The 21,343-nt window shown below is 45.3% G+C and overlaps 1 protein-coding gene across 1 annotated transcript; it reads right to left on the bottom strand.

Annotated features, from left to right (window-relative positions):
- Positions 1–15,295: 15,295 nt before the first annotated feature.
- On the bottom strand, positions 15,296–19,632 carry LOC147316671 (uncharacterized). Its single transcript, XM_086313047.1, has 4 exons — positions 19,458–19,632; positions 18,693–18,920; positions 17,258–17,520; positions 15,296–16,072 (listed from the first exon to the last, which is right to left on the bottom strand). Exons 1-4 carry the CDS (start codon positions 19,630–19,632, stop codon positions 15,296–15,298), a joined length of 1,443 nt encoding a protein of 480 aa, XP_086169173.1.
- Between the last annotated feature and the right edge of the window lie 1,711 nt (positions 19,633–21,343).

Raw genomic sequence — 21,343 nt, 5'->3', positions numbered from 1 at the left:
CCATTACCACTTTTTGGAAAACGAGTACATGCATTTCAGTACTCGCCGATACCGATACCAAGTACTTAATAAAAACATGATTTAAATTTGCAGGTAACAGCTTTAGTCCTATAATTTAACAAAAAACAAACAAACAAGGGACTAGTTTGGAATTAAGAACATTTATTTAAAATGAAAAGCATGTTGTATGCAACATATTACAGAATAAATAATTATAAAAAGAACAAAATTTAATTTTAAATTTGTTCGTCTGTTTCTCTGTTTAGAAGTCTCACTAGCACAGTCACAGCTAGGATGACATCAGAGGCTAGTGCGTCGTAGATGCTCACTTTTTTAGTTATTTCCTCAAAGGGGGCGAGGATGGCAACAGTCGTCTCCATAAGAGCCCATTGGTGAGCGGCGAGATAGTCAGGGAGTTCATGCTCGGACACCCCCAGCACTCGCTTTTGCTCAATGAGGGACTGGAGCATGTAATACGTGCTGTTCCAGCATGTCTGTACGTCCTGCTGCAGTCTCTTTATTGGCTGGTTGAGCTGTCCCTGAATGTCCTCGAGGCGGGAGTAGGCTAAGGCGGAATCTTTAAAATGCCCAACTATTTTCCGCCGCACTGCTAAAGCATCAGCTATGCTCCTCTGTGCTAATAAGCCCTCGTGAACAGCCAGTTGGAGCGTGTGCGCGACACATGGCAGACTTGGGAGCCCTACGTCATTCATGGCTTTAATCATGTTTTTGGCATTGTCACAAAGGACAACATGTACTGATGTCTTAGGTATACCCCATGTCTGGAGCATTTCCTCAAACACATGCGCTATAGCCTGGCTGGTGTGCGAGCCGCGGAATTGTTTCGCATGTAATATGGCTCGCTGCGGCGTGAAACTCGTCTATCCACTGGGAGGTTAGGCTAATCAGCGACACGGGGCTAACACTGCTTGTTCAAATATCCGTGGTGAAACTAAATGCAGAGGAGGCTTGCAGCAGGCTGTGGATATGTTTTTTCACGGACTCGTGTAGTTTAGGCAGCTCCGTGTCAGTCATGTAGTGGCGGCTTGGGACATCATATCTGGGCTCCAGAACATGGAGGAGATGCAGGAATCCCACATTTTCTACCTCCGAGAGCGGCTGGTCACTCAATGCAATGTACTCGATAATTGCCTGTGTTATTTTCACAGCACGTAGATTGTCTCTGGACATTTTCTCTCGTCTTGCAGGAGTTTGCTGCAGCGTGGGTTGAGTTGGTTTAGAAGCGTGGGTAAACTCCTTGTACTCGTTGTCGTGTTGGGATTTTAGGTGCTTGATTAAATTACTTGTGTTAAATGCGCTACCTTTTGAGCCTCCTCTTGACAATTTTGCTGAGCACAATTTGCAGTCCGCCTTTGTTTTGTCGTCTTCATTCACTTTGAAATAGTTCCACACGGCTGACATGTCTCACCTCGCCTTCTCCCCGCTCTAAGCTGCAGCCGGGGCCTGGGGGCGGGCACTCGGCGCCTGTGATTAACCCCTTACATGCCGCTCAAACATAGACATTTCTCAAACCGTGGTATCGGTCCTCGGTATCGGGGGAATTTTAATGAGTACGAGTACTTTAGAAAATGTGGTATCGAGGCCGATACCAGATACCGGTATCGGTGCATCCCTACCCTGAAATCACTGTTCCAAAGCTTGCTGGCTTCATAGTGAATATGTGGGGACCAAACTGTTGTTGTGTGTAAGAACTTACACAGCATGACTTTACTGGAGTCAGTTAGCAATGAATGCCTCTGAGGACAACATCACAGTTATAACTAACAAATCTAACAACAGGAAGCAGAAACGATCAATAAAGAGGCAATTTTACCGAGTCGAAGCACAAATCAAACAGGAAATAAAACGAGTTCATCTAAATTCTAATTGAAGTTCAGTGTGATTAAAACACACTGAAGATTATTAAATTCAACAACCAGAAACACTTCACACCCAGTCGATGTCTTTTTGTCCAACAGTTCCTTTTCTAGAGTTTGATGTAACCTGAGAAGTTCTGTCCAGAGCCTCAAAGAAATCTTACCAGCAGTTCTATGAAACATCAGGATGTCTGAAAAAGCAGAAAGCAGGGAGAGTGAGAAGACTCACACATTCATTCAAATCTTACAGGTTTTATTGTACAACTTAGAAAATAAATGCAATCTTTGCCACAGCTAATTAGATTCACACATATAGCACTCATTAAAAAATACTAATTAAAAACAGCATCTACTACTATGAATGTCTGAATGTGTGATATTTAAGATAAAACACAACAAGACAACTTATGTTAAGTGTGTACGTTTGTTAAATGTTAACTTTATTCCAGTAAATAGAATTTCCAGGTTAATCATGCCGTAATATTTACATTTACCCTGAAACGTTTCTCGTGTTGTTTTCAAAGGACACGCTAAGTTATTTGATTATCAAACCATTTGAAACAATCATTCACTGATATGGTTTATGGAGGTCGTAAATTTGGCTTTGACTTGCACAACCAAATTTGTATCTGAATACAGTTTTTAATAAATGAAATACCATTAATATTTAAAATGTTTAAAATGAGGTTGAATATATTGATAAAACCAAAGTATCATGTGTTTGTAAATTAATGTGCTGGGTTGCCGCCTCACTTAACTGCCAGACTCTCCTTCACTGTTAATTGTTGTCTTCTAACATTAACTGTTAGCTCTGATAGCACAGACAGTGAAGTCAAAGAAAAGGTAACTTCTATGCTTTTGCCTTGTTTTTGCTGGTCTCATGAGATGAGCATGCTTTTTGTCCTCTGCTCACTGGCGTCACAGGTACATGTGGATTTCTTCAGCTTGTGCATCGACAGGAACCAGCCTCAATCTGCCAGTGACCTCAGCAGGAAATGTTTCAAACATTTACTCACCAACAGCTGGTAACTGATGACTGAAGGAGCTTCGATCCATAATTGAGTGTGAGGTTCTGCATATGCAGCTACATGGATTTGTGCACGGAGAGGAATTACTTATGGCTTAACAATGAATGCTGCTTCAGTCTTGTACCTTTGTATTAAATGACCATCCTGAGAGATTTACTGTTGGAAAGTTGAGATTCTTCAAGCCCAAACACGAGCACTTTCCCTTAGCCGTAATTGCTAAATTTTCAGATGCATTTTCAGATTTGCATTTCAGTCCAAATGACACATCATTTTTGTACTATTTATATATAGTTTGTACTATTTAAATATCTTGACACTAGCTGGTTTGTTTTCAATTTGACTTAGCTTGCTTTAGTTTTTGTGAAAAAAACAACAACAACTGCAACTGAATGAAAATGCTACCTTGGCCTTAATCTATTATATATCATAGTGTTACATGAATTGTGAAAGAACGATGTCATTTATTCCTTTCATGCTGAGAGGATGCACAAAACGTTACTAATGATTAGCCCAGGGGTCTCACTTTGAGAACTATAGATCTAAGCGCTAAGGTCCAGGTAATTTGTCAGATAGCCTCAGAGCACTGACTTTACAAAGTATGCATCTACTATTACAAAAAGTCAAGAACTTGGTAAACACAATCCACAGGGCCAGCCTGTAGGAGTCACTAGTGAGGTAACAGTGACACGAGCCCTCACTTTGTTCCCACCCACAAATACTGTTCATTAAGATGGATGGAGTGCCTTGCCAAGCCAGGAGCACAGCTGCAGGGAATGAACTGTAAATTGGTCTCTCGGGTGGCCGGTAAGTGCTTTAACCCGCTTTTGGTCAAATTCCCCACTTTTTATATGTGTGGTTGATGGACAGTGCTGTCCCATAATACAGCAAGTAACAGAAAGGATGGAGCTACTGGCAGATAGCAAAGAAGCTTGGTTCTATGTACATTACAAGCTTTTTATCATGAGGTCTGATAGTCATGCTTCCCTCCATTAGTTTTGTTCATTGGTTTGTTTCTGTGTCTCTCTTAGCTTCTTGCTGTAACTTGGATGAAGACCACACACACACACACACACACACACACACACACACACACACACACACACACACACACACACACACATATATATAATTTATACAGTATTTATAAACTGTATTGTAAAGAGCAAACGAGAGATAGACTTACTGATCCACTTCACCACTCAGACTGGATGAGTGTGGCAGGATGGATGCAAAGTGAGGGAAGTTGAGACTTAAACTTTTCCAGAATGAAGCTGTGGAGTTGCCAGAAGGTAGAATACCAGATTTATAGGACAGGTGCAAGTACCTGTGAACTATGCTAAAGATGCCCAAAGGTCATCTACAGTACTTTCAGAGTATCCAGAAGGTAAGACAGCTGTTGAAAGCCAGCTGAACAATAGGAACGCGATCTAAACCATGAATCCATAAACTCTACTGGTCATCAGATACCCAACTGGAATAATAAGGTGGCCACAGGAAGAGATAGAGGCAAGATGACAGTATACTAAAACTCCTCATAATGGATGGAGGTCTTCACTCGAAGTCTACGAGCAATGGAAAGAGGATCAGTGAGTTTCACTCCCTCAATCCAGGAGTAAACACACAGCGTCTGTGAATACATCAGGAAGATGGCTCCCCGGGATGAGTTGCTCCAAGAATGGCAGGCAGCTGAAGACAGATGGTGATGAGGAACAGAACAGGAAGAGGAAATATCATGGATGACCAAGCCCCTATATGGAATGTTACATTGACAAAAAGATAAAGTGGTTGACAACAAGAAATCCTACCAGTGGCTAGAAAAGGCTGCCTGAAAGCACACGGCAGCGCAAGAATAGGCCCTAAGCACAAGATCCATAGGAGCGGGCGTGTACCACAGCTGACAGGACCCAGGTTCAGACTGTGGGTGGCTGTAGCTCAGTAACCAGAGCAGGTCATCTACTGATCGGAAGGTTGGTATTTTGACTGGCTGCCCCAATCTGCATGCCAAATATTCCTGTTACCTCAAGTTACTCTCCAATCCATCCATCAGAGTACAGATGTGTGTAAATGGTAGATAAATGGTAAATGGCCTGTATTTGTATAGCGCTTTACTCAGTCCCTAAGGACCCCAATGCGCTTTACACTACATTCAATCATTCACACACACATTCACACACACATTCACACACACTGGTGATGGCAGCTACATTGCAGCCACAGCTGCCCTGGGGCGCACTGACAGAGGCGATAGGAAGATAGAAGATAGAAAGCACTTACGGGAAAAAGCACTTGTATAAATGGGTGAATGATTCATCTTGTATAAAATGTTTTGAGTGCTCCTGAGAGTAGAACAGCGCTGTATAAGCATCAGTCCATTTACTGTGCAAGAGACTAACCAACAGATAATACCAGAATATAAAATACAGGCTGGGACAGGATACACTGAGAGACAGAACCAAATGACTGGGATAGTGTAAAGAAATATATGTGATTTACATGGACTATAGTCTCAAAGTCCCAGTAGGAGACAAAGTTAAAGCTGGTTGAGAAGAGCAGGTCTAGGATCCTGCGAGACTTCAGGTTCGAGACAGACCTGCTGGTTTACCAGACACACTGAATCTGATTGTGGATTTACAAGGAGCCAATGAAGAGAAGTCAATGTAGGAAATAAATTCTCAAATACAGTGTTGTATTTGAGAAGATGCAGGGGTAAGGTTGCTCTAAAAAACTGTGCATAGTACAGGTCAGTCAGTCAGGTCACCTGGAAGTGTTCCATAGAGTCTCATCAAAAAACAATGGACACAGCAGTGTAGTCACCTCAGCCTGCAGGACAGGACTGGACCCCAATTACAGGGTCTATACACTTTGTGGATGAGACTGTTATCAATGCTTTTAATAGCATTTTTCAAAAGGTGGAAGTAAACATGAGAAAAGTACATAGCATCAAGGGCAGTTCAGGGTTGTTTTGGTTGCTTGATGAACTGTTACTGCATGGAGGAATTTGACATTTTAAACATCAAAGTAATGTAGAGGTTTTTTAATGCCTTGTAAGATTTCCAGTTTTGTAATTCCTGGATATTAAACATTCTTTCAGCGGAGGTTTAGCCCACCAGCACAATTTCCTTGAACTTGTGTGTACTAATCTTTGGCAATTCCTCTTGTAATCAGGATGTTCATGTCCTACTGTAGGTTGGTAAAGAGAAAACTATAGAAGAGGATCAGTGACTGCTTGGCATCTGTCTTTTTTCTTTAGTGTAAAACAAGAGGATGGAGAAATTTTGACCTTTATTTTAATACAAAGTTTTTGTTTTGTATTTGTGCCCATTCTATACCATCAAAATGCTAAAATGAGGATTAATAAGTTTCCAGATGCTCTTAATTGTGTTGTCTACAAATAAAGATGCAAACACAAAGTCATTTCAGGAACTCCGTCTGGTCTTATTTCGTGGGTCTGCACTTACCACTCTGGAAGCAAGACTAAGTAAGAGTTTAATTCTGTTAACAGACTGCTCCCTGCACACTGGGGCAAGCCAGGCTCAATGGGGCCTGATTTATGTGCTGACAGGCTATGGAGGCTCAGTGTTCTGTGTGCACTGGAAGACAGATCACTGCTGGAAGCTAAATAAAAAATCAATGAGAGTGAAGCTGGTTGGTTAGGGAGAGCGTCCGCTCGGCTTGAGTTTAACAGCGTTTTAACTCTCCGCTGACTGAGGTTGGGGGAACGGCCATCGATTTTGCCCCACTGCAACCCCAGCCCCATCACCTTCCTTTCTGTCTTTTAATAAGTCAGTTTGGTGTGTGTGTGTGTGTGTGTGTGTGTGTGTGTGTGTGTGTGTGTGTGTGTGTGTGTGTGTGTGTGTGTGTGTGTGTGTGTGTGTGTGTGTGTGTGGTATACTTTAGTTTCTTTTTCTGTCAAAGACTGAGATGTGAGTATGTAAGTGAGGGTAACACACCTTTTAAGACTCACATAAACTTTTAATATACTTTTCAAAAAATTTAAGGAACTTCATCAAGTCATCAAGTCAAGTCCTTCAAACTTCTGGTGTATTGATCTGGTCGGTTCAGTAGCAGACGATGTTGTTAAGTTAATCTGTTTCAGCTGCATTGGTGCTATTGGAATTAACAACAGATGCACAAATGCATTGGCCATACTTGGACCAAGGTTGCACTGGTACTCCAACTCCAGGATGCCACATCATTATGTGCCATTTCCAGGAGTTTTGTTGTGTCTTCCAGCACAGACTCAAAAACACGGAAAAGATTCCAGGAAACAGACAATTACTCCAGGAGAGGTTGATAGGAGAGCTCTCTTACAGGCTTTCACAAAGCTTCACAGATGTTCCAGCATTTTCCATCACATTAAACTCTTTAAGATTTAAGTAACCCCTATGCTTTACTATAAAAATAACTTATAATGAATAAAAGAAAAGAACATATAGTGACTCTGTACATTTTGCTCAAAGAAACCACATGATGCCATCATGAATATGTCACACCGTCAAATGTATGTGGAGTTTATGGAAAGGACTAAGTTGTCTGTCGAGCAGCCTATTTAAATGTACGCCTTTCCCTGTCATATTAAACTTTAGAGTATTTGCTGCTTTTTTGAGGTGTTCCAGGAGAAGGTGTGGTGCTATGTTGCTTTTAATAAACTCTTTAGTATGGGGATAAAACTTACATTTGTAGACTTAAAGGTAAATACAAGGCTTTTATATACAGGGATTTGTTGCCATGTCTAGTACCACTAACTGAAAGGATCACCAATTACAGGTTACAGTTTCAGTCTTGAATAAATAAATATTTTACAACTTGTCGTTTCATTTAACGTATTCAAATCACAGGTGGAATAATGCTTTAATATTTGCTTAAAACGAAAGCTGTGAACATCCATCAAAAGCAAGTGAAAAAGTTTAAGAAAAATGAATTAATAATATGTAATGATGTACAGTGAGTACAGCTGAGATTGATAGAAAAAAGGACTTTTGTTTAGTACTGGGAAAATCTCAAATTTGACAGTGCCAGACAAGTAAGGGTCACCAACAGCACAACAATTAGTCCTGTGAAAAGACATTTTATGTCCGTGGAGCTGTTACCAAAATGTCTCAACAAATGGGCATCTAGTTTTAGATGTTGTGTAAAACAAAAGAAAAAACAAATCGGCCTGGCTGCTAAAGTACCGTAATGGACAAAAGTCAATGAGCAAAATGAGCCACCCCTCAATTTGTTGTGTTTTACTTTTTTTCCTCGTAATGTTTTAGTGGTCTTAAGCGGTTCTTCTCCAGGCTTTGTGAAGGTCTCTCAAACCTTGTCCTCATACACTGATTGCTTTTTTTCAGTTCGGTCCTTGTGCATGAGCATTTTCAGAGGAACCTTTGAATCATGTAAGCATAAAAATGGAACTAGGGGCGATCGTGGCTCAAGAGTTGGGCGTTGGTTTGGGTTAGGACCGGAGAGAAATGTTAATATTAGTTTGTTCCCTGATTTTTGGTGCCCACTTGTCATATAAGTTGGATTGTAGATAGGGGGCGGGGTTTAATAAGAATATTTTCTTCTTCCTGCTCCTTTTCACACATGATTGTAGTGCTTTATTGATAGAAAGTGTGGTTGGTTTGTTTGATCTGTTGTACCAAGTGTGAAATAAATTAATTAATTAAATGAAATGAAATGAGAGTTGGACGTTCGCCTTGTAATCGGAAGGTTGCCGGTTCGAGCCCCGGCTTGGACAGTCTCGGTCGTTGTGTCCTTGGGCAAGACACTTCACCCGTTGCCTACTGGTGGTGGTCAGAGGGCCCGGTGGCGCCAGTGTCCGGCAGCCTCTGTCAGTGCGCCCCAGGGTGGCTGTGGCTACAATGTAGCTGCCATCACCAGTGTGTGAATGTGTGTGTGAATGGGTGGATGACTGAGTGTATAAAGCGCTTTGGGGTCCTTAGGGACTAGTAAGGCGCTATATAAATACAGGCCATTTACCATTTAGACCAAGAAAAGAACCAGAGTTGTGTTTGCAGATGACAACCAACCAACAACACATCTGTCCCCATTTCTTTAGCTGCATCTATGAACAGTGCTGAAGATAACATAGTTCAACTTGAATAAAAGAGTAAATTCAGCAGACTCGAAAAACAGACATGACATTTAAAACAAGAAATCACATTTTGAAGCTGCTGATTTCATTCACTACACAAAAATACAACATTAATATTACAAAATAATATTTACTTTCATACAAGTGTGGGTGAATGCAGGACACAGACATTTAAACAGATGATAATATAGTCTGTTAAAAACGATTTCCCCTTCCTAATTTATTAACATTTCAATATTACTCACACCTGTGTAAATAGGCTTTCGATACCTGTGTCAAAAGGTAGGTGTGCTCTTTAGATTATAGAGGATTAATCCTTTAATCGTTTTTAGGACGCTGAGGTCAGTTTTGTGAGCCACACCAAAGGCCGATCACTATCAGACCTGCTGAGTCAAGAAATCACTGAAAAAGAAGCTGACAAAGTGAAGTAGGTTAAAAAAAGCAACACATCCTGCCATGATCTTAAAGAAATGTGATGTTAAGCTCAGAACAACAACAATTATTATATTATTAAAAATTAATAAAGAGACTGGGCTAAAGTGGCAGCAGTGGCAAAGCAAAAATCACTGTTGATGAAAAAAGAACAAAAACTCTTGTCTCACATTTACCAAAAAACATCTTAATATCCCCAAGCCTTGAAAAAATATTCTATGGACTCAAAAGAATTGATCTTTTTGGAAAGCTTGAGTCACATTATATCTGGCATAAAACACAGCATTTTAGAAAAATAACATCACAGCAGCAGTCAAACAGGAGGTGATGGATGAGGGAACCATGAAACCCGCTCTCTTCCAGATAAATCCTGAAGCACAATCTCCACCTATGAATGGCTCAACAAAAGTAAAACAGAAAAACAATATGAACATTCTGGAGTGGCCAAATCAGAGTCTGTACATAAATCAGAGAGAGATGCTTTGAAAGGACCTTAAACTCAAAAACGGTCCAATATGGCTGAATGAAGAACATTTCTCCACAGTGATGAAGCCTGGCAGGTCTGGATGACTTTCTTCCCTTAATAAATTAAATCCGCATTTAAAAACAGCATTTTGCATTTACTTGTTTATGTCTAATACAATACAATAAAATAACAACATTTGTTTGAGGATTTGAAACTTTTGAGTGTCGCCAATGTCTAGAATAAGAAATCAACTCGGAGGCCGATAGTTTTCTGTGGCACTGTCCACTTTCATTAATGACCAGACAAAAGCAGAGCTCGCACCAAGTCACCCAGTGTTTGTATAAATAAAATCCCTGGGCAACAATTTCTCAACATCATTACTGTTTTTAAAAAAATGTAAAAGTTTAGCAAGACTGCCAAACCGTAATGAAATATTTCCATGACACTTATGTTTAGATAAAAAAGTGTGCTGTATTGTGCCCTCTCACCCCTACTGCAGCCCTCTCTGACTGGCTCTCCCTGATCACCCTAATGAGGCCTGGGCATGAAGCAGGGCAAGAGGGCAGCGCCATTATCCCATGTCTCCCCCATTAAAATCACTTCCAACAGCAGTGACTGTCCAACATGCAGTCATCCTCCGCTACAATTAGCGAGTAAAATTATGCAAATATAAAACAGGGGAGCTGCTGTAAGGATGCACAACACAGAGATGGGGAGGTGATCTGAAGGAAAAGTGAGGAGGCGGGTCGTCCAGAGGGCAGACAGTGATTAGTAGCATCAATGTATCCATCGTCATGGAGATGATGTTGTTTGGGTGGGGACAAAGTGAGGTGACTGAGTGACAGGAGTAATTACTTAGCAGAGGTCACCCTGGGGTGATAGGGGGTGAGACGGCACTGCTAGGGACCCGCCGGCCCCCTGTGTCACTAACAGCCACCTACTGAACTTTGCACAGCCCCGTTACAGAGAGGTCGCTGTACATACGCTTTACTAACAATAGTAAGCGCTGAGCTTTACATGCATGTAAATCTGACTTTGCCCACCTCCAAACTCTTACAGTCCACTAAATGACCATTACGTTTGTTATTCTTGAACACATTCTGTCCTTTTTCCATCAGGACATTTCTAGTCTTCTTGATTTGCATATTTTGAGTCTGTAGTGTTCAGCTAATGACTGTGACCTGTCCGGGGTGTACCCTGCCTCTCGCCCAGTGGCAGCAGGGGTAGACTCCAGCCCTGGATGGCTGGACCTAAGCTTATTAATTTATTTCTTGAGCAACAGGTGAGCAACTGAAAAGTAAAGATTTTTGTCCTGATGTTGGACACTGTCTTATGCTTAAAGCTACTGATTCGTTCATATTTGTGGACTGCATCTTTAAGCTAACGTTAGCAGGTTGTGCACATTCCTGGTGCTATGTGGGAAAGAACGGCATTGAGGTAAGGCGCTTTGGAGCAAGCATAAACCCTCCTCAAGTCCTTTATCTAGAAATTAAATCCAGCCATGAGGAAGTGCAAAAGTTAAAGAAGTTCTATTTTTTTAAGTTCTGTTCGAACAGTAAACAAAAAAAACAGAAAAACCCAAATGCATGAAAAGTGCTTCAGTATCGCACACAGAATCTTAAAGTTGTAATTTTAGCTCAAACCAAAATATTGTCCTGACCCTTGTCAGCCCCTACCATAGTATCACTAATAACAATTTAACTGTTTCACTATCAGTCGATGTCCCCCCTCTGATGGGCTGTTACATAATAAAAGGCTTTTTGCTGACAGGGACAAATGATTGCTTCAGTTCAGTTTGAGGAGCATGTTTTGTTGTTGCTCAGTCATATAAAATTACCACGTTGAGTCCACCCTGCACGCACTGATACAGTTTCTAAACTGTCCTTGAATATGTTAAAAAACACACGAGGACTAAAAATCTACCCTCTAAAAGCTTCAAACCGATGCTCACAAGCACAGAAGCACGAGAACACACAAAAACACACACTCACAGACAAAGCCTGAGGGGAAGTGACAGAGCCACCTGGAAGCGCTGCAGAGCCTGCTGTGAGTAGAGGAGTGGAGCTCTCTCCACAGATCAGCCCCACAAAGGGATCTCTCTGTCAGTGGTTTACTTCTCTTCATGCGACTTGTCACCACGTTCTTCCTCTTTAGTGCTTTTCTCTCTTAGATGAAGCCGTGTTAGAGTGAGGGTGGAGGAACGGCGCTCTAATGCATTCAGAGGAGGTTGGTTGTGAAGTCTGGTTCCCCCCATGCTCTTCCTCCGAGGCTGGTCTATTGATTGTTGTGTGCGTTGCTGCTTCCTGAGATCCCCGTCAAGCCTTGTTATACCAGCAGCGTTCCTTTGCCTCCCTTTGGCAGGTAACTACAGCGGTGCAGTCTCGGATTTTAACAGTTCCTGAGCTTCATCTGACACGTTCAGGCTTTTTTCTCAGTATTAGTCTTCATTACATTTGGTCCTGAATGGGCATTACTTTGTAGTTTTGACACACTGCTTGCCAATTAAAATGTAAAACTAAATTTCTTCTTAATTTCTGTCAACAAAATTTTAATTTTTGTAGGTGCTGGTTTTCACGGTGTTTCCTCTGCTACTAAGGCGCTCTCGAATTCCTAAATAAAGCTCAGTGAATGTCTTTAATCGCCAGAATCTAAGCATGGACAGAGCAAATTTCAGCAAGCACCTTTAATATTAAAGACTGAGTAAACACAGTTTTTACATGACTTTTATTTATTAAGGGAAATGAGTTATCCAAACCTACCTGGCCCTATGTGAAAAGTAACTGTCTCCCTGGAAAACTGAGTAGAGTTTCACAAGCTGATCATCAATACGTGATTACTGCCAGACCCGCTGAATCGAGAAATCAGTGTAGTTGGCTAAAATATCTCAAAAACATCCACCAATCAACAGAAAAAGCTGGGAAACAAACGTTTTTCACATCTATGAGTTACAAAAATATCACAAAGTCATGTCGAAAGCTGGGAGCCAATGGAGAAAACCTGGAGTAGTGGTAAACTTTCCCAGGAGTCTTTCCCAAAATTACTCCAAGAGCACATCAACAACTCATCCAGGAGGGAACAAAACCCCAAACAACATTTAAAGAACTGCAGCTCTCACTTGTCCCAGTTAAAGTCCACAGCAGGTGAAAACCACTGCTGACCAAAAAGTCCGTTCTTTTTATATACATGTAGCACCAAATCACAACAACCATCACCTCAACAACACGACAATAACAGAAAGAAAACCCCAACAGTCAACCTGAGCGACAGTGGGAAGGAAAAACTCCCCACAAGGCAAATGAATGTGACGCTGTATCTAAACATAATAAAGACTATGCAAAGCGAGATATCTGCTTGTGATAGAGCAGCTTATTGAGTGACAGTATATGAGCGAACCAAAGAGTGACTGGAAAGCCTTTAGGGTGCCGACAGCCGACTTTTCCTTCCCATGTTTTCCTGAACACGTTCACGGCAGTCACACGACTAACTGGGAAGCGCATGTTTGGCTGTTTTGTTCCCGCTGCACACTGGATAGCCTTAAAACTTTGTGGGGAGCTGCTGAAAAGTTGATCCGAGTAAATATTTTATGTAGGCCATTTTTGTGTTTGATTACCCAGCTTGCTGATGTGTATTGCAGCCCTGGGAGGACAAACTCGACCCACCGTTTGCCACTCATTTGATGCACTCATCCATACAAGCTCCCTCCTTCACTTTCTCTCGCTCTTTGCTCTGCCCATTAACTTCAATTAATGTGATGGTTCATCAGCGGTGAAGGACTCTGTCACGGGGATGTACCCCACTACTTATCTGATTACTCTTAATGGGAGAAAATACGATAAACAAAGTCAATTATCCCTGACCTATTTCCAGTGGTGGGGACATGAGATTATTATTCATGTCATCTCTGACGTATGAATATGAAGAGGTCTAATTACCTTGGTGTCACATTATGGATGGACAGGGTATGTAAATATATTCCGTATTCATGGTGATGAACCTCTCTGTTTTGTAAAGGCCAGAAAGGGAGTGAGCGATACTGGAGATGAACACCCCCTGTTGTGTCCTCGGTGGCCATCAATTCTTCACCGAGAGCGGCCTTCGTCCGCCTGTATTGATGATAGGAGTGCCGGCACCACGGAGTCCTCCAGCAACCACACAAATGATGAAGACGGATGGATATAGATTTCATTAAATCTGGACCTGACTACATGAAGATTGAAGGAGGTAATTGAAGCCAAAGGCACGCTATGTTTACCAATCCAGCTTCTTATCATCTAAATCCCACTTTTAAGCATTTCGCACACATGCGTTACAACAGCTGAGCCTGTAACGGCATGTAATTTTTGCTTTTTCTTCTTTATATTAAACACATAATTCCTCTTCAAATCAGTTCTGGTGGTTGGTTCAGTCGTCTCGTTTACCTTAACACTGTTTAACTGTAGGAGACGCGTTTACCAGCTTAGATTACACAGGTTACACATTTCTGAACATTGCTATCATCAAGAAGTAGGATTTAAAATGAACGTGTCTGCATGTCTGCTGGTTGCTCACAGATTTTAAGGTGAGGACATGCCGCGTGTTTCCAGCTCGTTCCGTTGCCTTGAAGTTGACAAAAGAAATAACACAGTCACCATGTGGAGTTAGGACTAAGGCCTTAACGAATAAGCTATTTTTTTAGAAACTAAAAGATGTAACTTTACACAAAGCCTTGGGGTTTTCAATTAATCTATTAAAAGGGTTCAAATGAAGTTAATCCAAACTCTGCGCCTGACCTTACACAATGACTGAAGACGTTACTGTCACAACGGGACTGAACGGACTCACGCGCAGGCTCTGAGTAGGGAACAATAAAGGTTTTTTATTTACAGAAGCACCAGGTGATCTATTTACACAGTGGGGAAAAGACGGGTTCCAGGAATCCACACACGAACAGGGGGGGGGAAAGACACTTGCAGTCCACACACGCTCCAAAGTCCTCACTCCATCCACGCTCCACGCTCCTCTTCACACTCCACAAGAAACACAAAAGCTCGCTCCAATCCTCACACACTTGATCGCTCAGGTAACACAGGGGCAGGTCCAGGGAAATCTATTCACAGAGAAGCAAAAGGTTACTGTAAGAAGATCGCTAGGGAAACACGAGAACGAACTGAGCTGGGGTTAACACTAACGAGAGTCGGCAACGGTCCAGCGACGAGAAACACAGGGCTGCCGTCTTATAAAGGAGCTGGATCACTCGTAATGAGCCACAGGTGCGTGGGCCAAGGGCAGGAGCCCGCAGGTAAGCTCCGCCCAGGCAGAGGGAGGAGGGAAAGAGGGGAAAGGAGAGAGCAGGAAAAGAATAAAGGAATACAAAACATATGTAGCCGTACTGAGCCGACCGGGTAGGCACAGGGACCCTGACAGTACCCCCCCCTCAACGGGAGCCACCCGGCGACCCACCGGGCTTACCAGGGTGCCGGCGATGGAAGTCACGGAGCAGGCGCTGACACAAAACAGCCGAGCGAGGCACCCAGGAGCGCTCCTCCGGCCCGTAGCCCTCCCAATCGACCAAATACTGGACCCCCCGCCCCCGGCGCCGAGAGTCCATAATGCGGGAGACCCCATACGCCGGCAGCCCATCAACGATCCGGGCGGGAGGCGGGGGCCCGGAAGGAGGGCACAAAGGACTGGAGAGCACGGGCTTAATCTGGGAGACATGGAAAACGTCGTGGACACGCATGTTGCGCGGAAGGTTCAACCGAACAGACACAGGGTTCACAAGCGCACCGATTTCGAATGGCCCAATAAAAGTAGGAGACAGTTTCTTGGACTCCGCCCGGAGGGGCACATAGCGGGTGGACAGCCATACCTTTTGTCCGACCGCATACTCAGGAGCCGGTGTCCGATGGCGGTCCGCGAGCTGTTTGTTACGTGCCGTCGTCCGGAGGAGGGCAGCTCGGGTGGCTCTCCACGCCCGGCGACATCTACGCAGGTGGTGTTGGACGGATGGCACAGAGAGGTCACCCTCAACGGCCGGAAAGAGCGGAGGCTGGAATCCTAATGACGCCTCAAAAGGTGAAACTCCAGTGGCTGAGGAAGTCAGGCAATTGTGGGCGTACTCAACCCATGGCAGCTGGTCACTCCAGGTCGTTTGATTTGTGGACACCACACACCGCAGAGCAGCCTCCAGGTCTTGGTTCGCCCGCTCAGCCTGTCCGTTGGTCTGAGGGTGGAAGCCAGAGGACAGACTAACCTTAGCGCCGAGGGCGGAGCAAAACTCCCTCCAGACCCGTGAAGTGAACTGGGGGCCACGGTCTGACACGATGTCCTCCGGAATTCCATGGAGGCGGAATACATGCGTGGTGAGGAGGTGAGCGGTTTCCAGGGCCGTAGGCAGCTTGGGCAAGGCAACGAAATGGACCGCTTTAGAAAACCTGTCCACAACGGTTAGAATGACTGTGTTACCTTTTGAAGCCGGTAATCCGGTGACGAAATCCAAGGCTATGTGGGACCAAGGCCGTCCCGGAGTGGGCAGCGGTTGTAGCAAACCGGAGGGAGGTTGGTTGGACGACTTGTTACGGGCGCAGGTCGTGCAGGCGGCGACGTATTCCCGTGCATCCCGAGCCAAAGTGGGCCACCAGAAGTAACGCTGGAGGAATCGTATGGTGCGGTGTACTCCCGGGTGACAGGTGAACCGGGCGGCGTGTGCCCATTGCAGTACCTGAGAACGAACAGAGGAGGGCACAAACAACTGACCTGGGGGCCCGGTCCCGGGATCTGGTTCTGTTTTCTGAGCTTCTTTAATCTGAGATTCGATTTCCCAGGTCACCGTGCCGATGGAGCAGGAGGCAGGAAGAATCGGACCTGGGTCGGGTTCCGCTTCCGAGGAGTCATACAGTCGGGAGAGGGCGTCTGGCTTCACATTGCGGCTCCCGGGCCTGTACGTAATTGAAAAGTTGAATCTCGTGAAAAAGAGAGCCCACCTCGCTTGCCGGGGATTGAGTCGCTTTGCAGCTCGGAGATACTCAAGGTTTCTGTGGTCTGTCCACACGATGAATGGTTGCGTGGCTCCCTCCAGCCAATGTCTCCACTCCTCCAGTGCCAACTTGATAGCCAGAAGCTCCCGGTCTCCAACATCATAATTGCGCTCTGCTGGGGAGAGACGGTGAGAGAAAAAGGCACATGGGTGGAGCTTACCCTCCTTCCGTTGGGACAACACCGCCCCGACCCCGGAATCCGATGCGTCCACTTCAACGACGAACTGTTGCTGGAGGTCGGGTTGGCAGAGGATAGGTGCTGTAGCGAACCGTTCTTTGAGACGTAGGAAGGCCTCCTGCGCGGATTGGTCCCACTGAAAAGACACTTTAGGAGAAGTGAGTCTGGTTAAAGGCAGAGCGAGTTTACTGAAATCTCGGATGAAGCGGCGGTAGAAGTTGGCAAAGCCTAAAAAGCGCTGGAGCTGTCGACGGTTTGGGGGTTCGGGCCAGGTAAGCACTGTTTGGACCTTCGCCGGGTCGGGTTTCAGATCACCCCGCTCTATTATGTATCCGAGAAAGGCCACGGAGTCCACGTGAAAGTCACACTTTTCGCTTTTCACAAACAGTCTGTTTTCCAGCAAACGCTGCAGAATCTGTCTGACGTGTGTCTCGTGCTCCGCCACTGTTTTAGAGAAGATAAGGATATCATCCAAGTAGACAAACGCGCACCGATTGATAAAGTCCCGGAGGACGTCATTCACGAGGGCCTGGAAAACTGCTGGGGCGTTAGTCAGCCCAAAGGGCATCACCAGGTACTCAAAATGCCCCAGATGGGTGTTAAAAGCTGTTTTCCATTCGTCGCCCTCCCTGATCCGAACTAGATGGTAGGCATTGCGGAGGTCTAATTTACTGAAGATCGTTGTCTCGTGCAGAAGTTCAAAAGCCGAGGAAAGGAGCGGTAGGGGGTATTTGTTCTTAACCGTAATGTTATTAAGGCCGCGGTAATCAATGCAAGGCCGGAGAGACTTGTCCTTCTTTTCTACAAAGAAGAAGCCGGCTGCCACAGGGGAAGAGGACGGCCGGATTATGCCTGCTGCCAGTGAGTCCGTGATGTATTTCTCCATAGACGCTCTCTCAGGTTGGGAGAGACTATAAAGGCGACAGGTGGGGAGTGTGGTGCCTGGGAGAAGATCAATGGCGCAGTCATACGGCCGATGAGGTGGTAACGATTGTGCAAGATCTTTACGAAAAACTTCAGCCAAGTCGTGATACACAGGTGGAACAGAGGTGAGATCCGGAGGCTCAGACAGGTTATTTGGAGGAGACGCGGAGGGCGGAGTTGCAGCCCGGAGGCAGTTCATGTGACAATCCACTCCCCAGCCTACCACGCATTCAGATTTCCAGTCGATATGAGGGTTATGCTGTCGCAACCAGGGGTGACCTAAGACAAGCGGTGTTTGAGGAGCTTTAAACACGAATAGGCTTAGAACCTCGGTGTGGTTGCCGGAGAGTGTGAGTGACACGGGCTCTGAGACATGGGTTATATCAGGCAGCTGCTGCCCAGATAAGGCGGTGACATGTAAACGATGAGGTAGAGGGTCAGACCCAACCCCTAATTTTTCCGCGAGGGCTGAATCGATAAAGCTCTGTTCCGCGCCAGAGTCAATTAACGCCATCACGGAATGGGTTTTTGTGTGAACTGTTAACTTGGCCGGTAACATTAAGCGTGGAAGGGAGCTTTTACTTGACAGGTCGCCCACCAGTACTCCCTTAACTACGGGCGGGCGCCCCCTTTTGGTCGAGATGGACAGGTGGCAATGAAGTGGCCCTTACGGCCGCAGTACAGGCACTCACCAGAGACCATGCGTTGCTGACGTTCCGCGGGTGTTAGCCGTGAGCGACCCAGCTGCATGGGCTGCTCGCCTTCCTCGCTTAGCTGGTCACTGTGGGCAGTACTGGGTTTAGCCCTCCATTCCCCCGCTGGTGGGCCCAAGAGCGCCCGCGGCTCCTGAAAGGCCCGCCCCCGGAGGTCTCTGCGAGCCTGAAGGCGATCATCTAACTTAATGCACAGAGTCATTAGAGAGTCAAGAGAGGCAGGCAGGTCATGCATTATTAGTTCGCCTTTTAATTCCTCACGGATGTTATTAAGCAAGGCACTCTTTAGCGCCTCCTGCCCCCACCCCGTTTGCTCAGCCAAAACCCAGAAATCGACAGAATAATCCGACATCCTGCGTCTACCTTGTTTAAGATTTAACAGGCGTTGAGCGGCGGCGGCAGCCTCGGATCCTTTATCAAAAACGCTCTTAAACTTAGACAAAAACTCGGGGTAGGAGATGTCGGGGTGGGATCGTAGCACTGCCTGGGCCCACTGTAGAGCGCGATCACGTAACAGTTGCACAAAGAAGGAAATCTTATCTCCATCGCCAGGGTACCAGTGAATTTGCTGACGAAAAAAATAAGTGAGTTGTGTGAGAAATCCTGCACACTTATCCAACTCACCATGAAACAGTTCAGGAGAGGGAGGCTGATGCCCGACGACCACAGGTGTAGTTTGGGCCGCGCTTGCGGGCTGAGACGCGCTCGCGGGCTGAGACGCGCTCGCGCCCGGGATGGGTTCGTCTGCCGGAGAGGCTGGCGGGGGCGGAGAGTCAGTCAACGGGGTCCGCTGGGCGAGAGCCAGGGACAAAGCGGCAACGTCTCCACTGAGCCGCATCAACATATGCTCGTGTCGCTGCAACAGCTCATCCAACGAGACCGGGGCTGGGGCGGGTGACGCCGAGCCTGCTGAGTCCATCGTGGCTGGACCGTTCTGTCACAACGGGACTGAACGGACTCACGCGCAGGCTCTGAGTAGGGAACAATAAAGGCTTTTTATTTACAGAAGCACCAGGTGATCTATTTACACAGTGGGGAAAAGACGGGTTCCAGGAATCCACACACGAACAGGGGGGGGGAAAGACACTTGCAGTCCACACACGCTCCAAAGTCCTCACTCCATCCACGCTCCACGCTCCTCTTCACACTCCACAAGAAACACAAAAGCTCGCTCCAATCCTCACACACTTGATCGCTCAGGTAACACAGGGGCAGGTCCAGGGAAATCTATTCACAGAGAAGCAAAAGGTTACTGTAAGAAGATCGCTAGGGAAACACGAGAACGAACTGAGCTGGGGTTAACACTAACGAGAGTCGGCAACGGTCCAGCGACGAGAAACACAGGGCTGCCGTCTTATAAAGGAGCTGGATCACTCGTAATGAGCCACAGGTGCGTGGGCCAAGGGCAGGAGCCCGCAGGTAAGCTCCGCCCAGGCAGAGGGAGGAGGGAAAGAGGGGAAAGGAGAGAGCAGGAAAAGAATAAAGGAATACAAAACATATGTAGCCGTACTGAGCCGACCGGGTAGGCACAGGGACCCTGACAGTTACAAACATAAAGTGCCAGTATAGATGCTTCAATATAAAATGTTATAGAAAATAGGTGAAACTAAGACATACGATATAATAAATAAACTCCATATAGTCCTCTTTTTAATTTATTTTTGCTCAGTATGAAGACGATTTAAATATTGTGCAGTATAAGGTGACTTTTATGTAGTGCTCCTCAGCATGGCCTGTCTATGGAATAGCATGGGCTCCCTCTGTTGGCCAGTTGCCGGCTTGTACTCTAGCTTTGATAGAGGTGATGTGGGGCCAGTGTGACTGTCAGCGGAGATAAAAGGAGGTTCAGGAGTGTTTGGGCCACTGCTCCTGTTTCATCTCATAAAGGGAAACAAAAACTGAAGAAATTCACTTGAATTAGCCGTTGCTGAGAATGAGTGTCTGCTGCTCTGAGTCCTGTGCTTCCTTACATTGAGCTGTTGACTGCTCATGTTCAAACCTTTATGCTTCTTTATGTGCCTTTCTTTCCCGTTTCTCTTCTCTAACTCACAGCCCTCTCCACTTTTCCCGTTTGTGTGTGTGCACGCATGTACATGTGAGAGAGAGTGTGTACATTTCTCTGAATACACTGGCGCTTGTTTCTCGGAGAGTTCACTGACTCTAAAGGATCGATGAAGGGAGGAGATTCAGAGCCAATTATTTTCAGCTTAATGGTCCCTGGGGTGTAGGGGTGAGCAACAACAAAACGCCTTCAAGAGACATCAATTCTGGACAAGCCAGATCCTCCATCTCTGCACTGCCACAGTGTGGGCATCAACTCCCAGCTCTCAGGAGGAGAGGGAAGTGCACGTACACTGAGAAACACGTGCACGGCAACAACAGCTGGAATGTGTAGACTCCATGTGACACACTAAACCAGCTTGATGGCAGACAGGTAAAGGAAAAGAAATCTGCTCAAAGCCGGAGGAAAGGGAAAAGGAAGCCAGTCCACTTCTTATCCATCCTTGGTTAGGCTTCCATCTTGTTTTAGACACTTGCTAGATAAGCAAACATTACTGCAATGAAAACCTACATGAACCCAGACTGGCTGCCAGTGACCCAGTGGATGTTTACAGGTTCAAAAGTGATTG

This window comes from Aulonocara sp. 'chitande type north' Nkhata Bay, linkage group LG12 (assembly GCF_057382095.1).
Source record: "Aulonocara sp. 'chitande type north' Nkhata Bay isolate Kocher_YH1m ecotype deep benthic linkage group LG12, A_spYH_male_GT1.1, whole genome shotgun sequence".
Classification (NCBI taxonomy): domain Eukaryota; kingdom Metazoa; phylum Chordata; class Actinopteri; order Cichliformes; family Cichlidae; genus Aulonocara; species Aulonocara sp. 'chitande type north' Nkhata Bay.
This window is presented reverse-complemented; position numbering and strand designations above follow the sequence as displayed.